This window comes from Salvia splendens, chromosome 19 (genome assembly GCF_004379255.2).
Source record: "Salvia splendens isolate huo1 chromosome 19, SspV2, whole genome shotgun sequence".
Lineage (NCBI taxonomy): Eukaryota > Viridiplantae > Streptophyta > Magnoliopsida > Lamiales > Lamiaceae > Salvia > Salvia splendens.
In genome coordinates, this window is record NC_056050.1 from 2,126,195 (window position 1) to 2,129,503 (window position 3,309).

Consider the following 3,309-nt stretch of genomic DNA (forward strand, 5'->3'; position numbering starts at 1 on the left):
TAGGTTTGAACTAGTTGTTAGATAAGTGTTAGTTAAATAGAGCCGAGCTGTGGAAAAAGAAAAAGAATCTTTTCATCCATGAGTTTTGTAATCTTCCACACAAATAAAACACAAGATTTCCATTGACTCTCCAAGAATTGTTTTTTTGCTTATTCATTTTCATATCAAGTATTCGTTCTTCTCGTTCCGGAATCGATCTCGTTGTGATAACAAGATTGAGTCGCGTATCTGATAGCATTACAATCATGCCTTAGTTTCAAATAAAATTAAAATAAATATACAAAAATTAAAATAAAAATCGTAATGTAGGCTGAATATAAAAATTAAAATATACAAAAGATACTTACAAAAAGTTACAACATATTATTTCTCCCCCAATCTCTCCCTCTCTCTCTATATATATAATATCACACATCAAGGTTATAATATTTGACATTTTGATTTCTAAAAAAAAGCTAGTAAATTTTGCAAAGTAATTGATTCTATATACCTTTATGTGCATCTCACATTTAATCTAGTATTCACTATTTATTCCTTATTGATATTTTAGACTTAGCCCAACAATTTTATTTTCTCTTTTTTAACATACTTTGCTAAAATTGGTGTTCTAGAAAGGTATAAAATGAATTATTTCAATTAATTATCTTTTGTGCCGGAGAAGATCTTCTACTTTATTGGTTACAATTGTAATGCTGTCCACATGCTCGCTAACATCTTGAACCTGCACAATATGATTCAATCATTTTTCATTAGTATTTTCGCAATATTTTGATTTCTCAAAATAATACTCCCTTCAATATATAGAAATAGGTCATATTTTCTTTTTCGTTCGTCCCATAAAAATAGTTCATATCCATTTAAAACAACTTTTTTCTCCTTCCCTTTTACTTTATCATTTATGAGTTCCACCATCCACTATACAATTTCAACTATTTGTCTCATTCTCTCTTACTGTACCAATCACGCATAAAACATATGACAACCCTAAATAACAAATTTCTATGGGACGGATGGAGTAATAAACGCAGCCCCATGAAAGTGAAATATTACTCCGTAGTATTATAAACTACTATCTTCAGTTTTTGAGATTTTATTTTGTTATTTTGAAATATCAACCATTACATATTTTATTTAAGGTCCCGCGTTCAACTAACTCATTTTATAAATTTCGAATCAAATCAAAATAAGATTTTGATTCACAAACAAAGTACTACAAAAAAAATTATCTTATAAGAACACAAAATCAAAGACAAATTATTTGAAAAATGATAAAACTTTAACATGAAAAACGCTCTTAAGTTGAGGACGCAATTATATACTAGTAACACCTTAATCTTTTGTTTTTTGCTAAGATATTTTCATTTGCGACTTTTAATTTTAGTTGGGGATGCTAGTAAAAACGCAATTGACACATTAATAAATACAAATTAGCGTCCTTAATCGACTAAAAATTAGGAGTAATAAGGACCAACGATATTACAGTATACCTTATCGATGACGTTATCAAGAGCGTCAGCCGCCTCGGCTGTTTTCTCAGCCAAATGTTCAACTTTCTCAACAAGATCTCGCAGTTTTCCCTGAGGAAGATCCTCGGCGTAGTTCTCGGCGATCTTGTCGACGGAGTCGGCCACCACCTCCACCACCTCCACTATATTCTCCACCGCTTGCAGTGAAGTTTCAAGCCTATCTGTACACCCAAAACACCATTTTTTTTCTCAAAAAACAATAATTCCCATACAAAATAATGACATTTATTTGAATATCTTACCTTTTACCTCCTGTAATGGCCCCAATTTGCTAGTAAAAAACGGTAGAATAAATGTAACAACAAATCCCAAAACCCAGCCCCTGTTTCATCATTGAATTATCAACACTTGCTCTTCATATCATCGTCACATAGAGAGAAATTTTACTTACATGGGCTGGGAAGGAGGTGGTGATGGCGCAGAAGCCGGTGGATTTTCAGGTGCAGTGTCAGCACTTACAACAAAAGATTTCCTAAAATAGAAAAAAAAATATAGTTAAAAAACCTATTTTTAATTAAAACTGATTGAGTTTTCTTCTTTTTTTTAACACACCTTGTATGTTGAAGTGTTTTCTTGGAGGCCCAGAAGCCGAATTCATCGGTCTTGCACTTGGAAAGGGCTAATCTGGAGATGGGATTCCAAGAGAGGGACTGAAGCCTCGTGCCCGGCTTCGCGATGATGATGGAGGAAGAACTCGCTAGTGACATAGCTTTGATCTTTGGGAGTGTGAGTTTTGTTGATGATTTGTTGGTGAAATTATGTGTTTTTGTTGTTTGGTTGAAGATTATTGAAGATGTTTGTTGAGTAGTGTTTTGAGAAATAATTCTTAGGGTTTTGGATTGGTTTTATATTATAGGGGACCAATAATTTGGTGATATAATTTCATGAATTTGTGGTTACTATTTACGATGTGGACTAGCGATAGATGACAATTGAAAAGTTGGCACGAATAAAACAATTATTTCATTTGTGTTTGCGTATGTAGAAAATAAATTATGGAAATGAAACACATGTTAAACAAACAAATTTGACGAGCTGGTCCACGTATGCTTACTAATCTAGTCGGATCAGATTTTTTTTCCCTCAATATTCAAAATTTCAGTTCTATTTTGATTAGTTATATTTCAATCGAAAAAATATAAAAGTTTATTTAATTATCAAAATATTGACAAAAAATCGATCCGATATTCAAATGTGTGAGTTGTGAGCCTTATGTGTCGAAACGTTGAGGAAATTATTAAGGGAACATTATTGTCATGAAAATATCGTACGAAGAGAAAAAAAATAGAAAATAGAATAAAATAATGGAATGTCCAAAAAGTAAAATAATGGAATGATAAGCATGATTTGAGTTTAAATAAGTAAGATAATTTTGATAGAAATCCGTGAGTTCCATCCTAAAACCAATTGGTGATAGGAGGAGTGGTCCATGAGATTTATATACTAGTTTCAGTTTTCTTTTATGGCCGATGTGGGACAGTTATATGTTATTTTTCTAGTTTCAATTGCCAACACCCTCCCTCAAACCCTTCAAGGTGAACTTGGAGGGGTTGTGATAGGAGGAGTGGTCCATGGGATTTATATACTAGTTTCAGTTTTCTTTTAAGGCCGATGTGGGACAGTTATATGTTATTTTTCTAGTTTCAATTGCCAACACCCTCCCTCAAACCCTTCAAGGTGAACTTGGAGGGGTTGTGATAGGAGGAGTGGTCCATGGGATTTATATACTAGTTTCAGTTTTCTTTGGTGAACTTGGAGGGGTTGTGATAGGAGGAGTGGTCCA

The 3,309-nt window shown here is 33.0% G+C and overlaps 1 protein-coding gene across 1 annotated transcript; it reads right to left on the bottom strand.

Moving 5' to 3' along the window:
* Positions 1 to 286: 286 nt before the first annotated feature.
* On the bottom strand, positions 287 to 2,355 carry LOC121778256. The gene is made up of 5 exons (XM_042175575.1): positions 2,079 to 2,355; positions 1,918 to 1,998; positions 1,769 to 1,848; positions 1,488 to 1,687; positions 287 to 721 (listed from the first exon to the last, which is right to left on the bottom strand). The coding sequence occupies exons 1-5, from the start codon at positions 2,231 to 2,233 to the stop codon at positions 641 to 643; spliced, it is 597 nt and encodes a 198-aa protein (XP_042031509.1). The 5' UTR covers positions 2,234 to 2,355; the 3' UTR covers positions 287 to 640.
* Between the last annotated feature and the right edge of the window lie 954 nt (positions 2,356 to 3,309).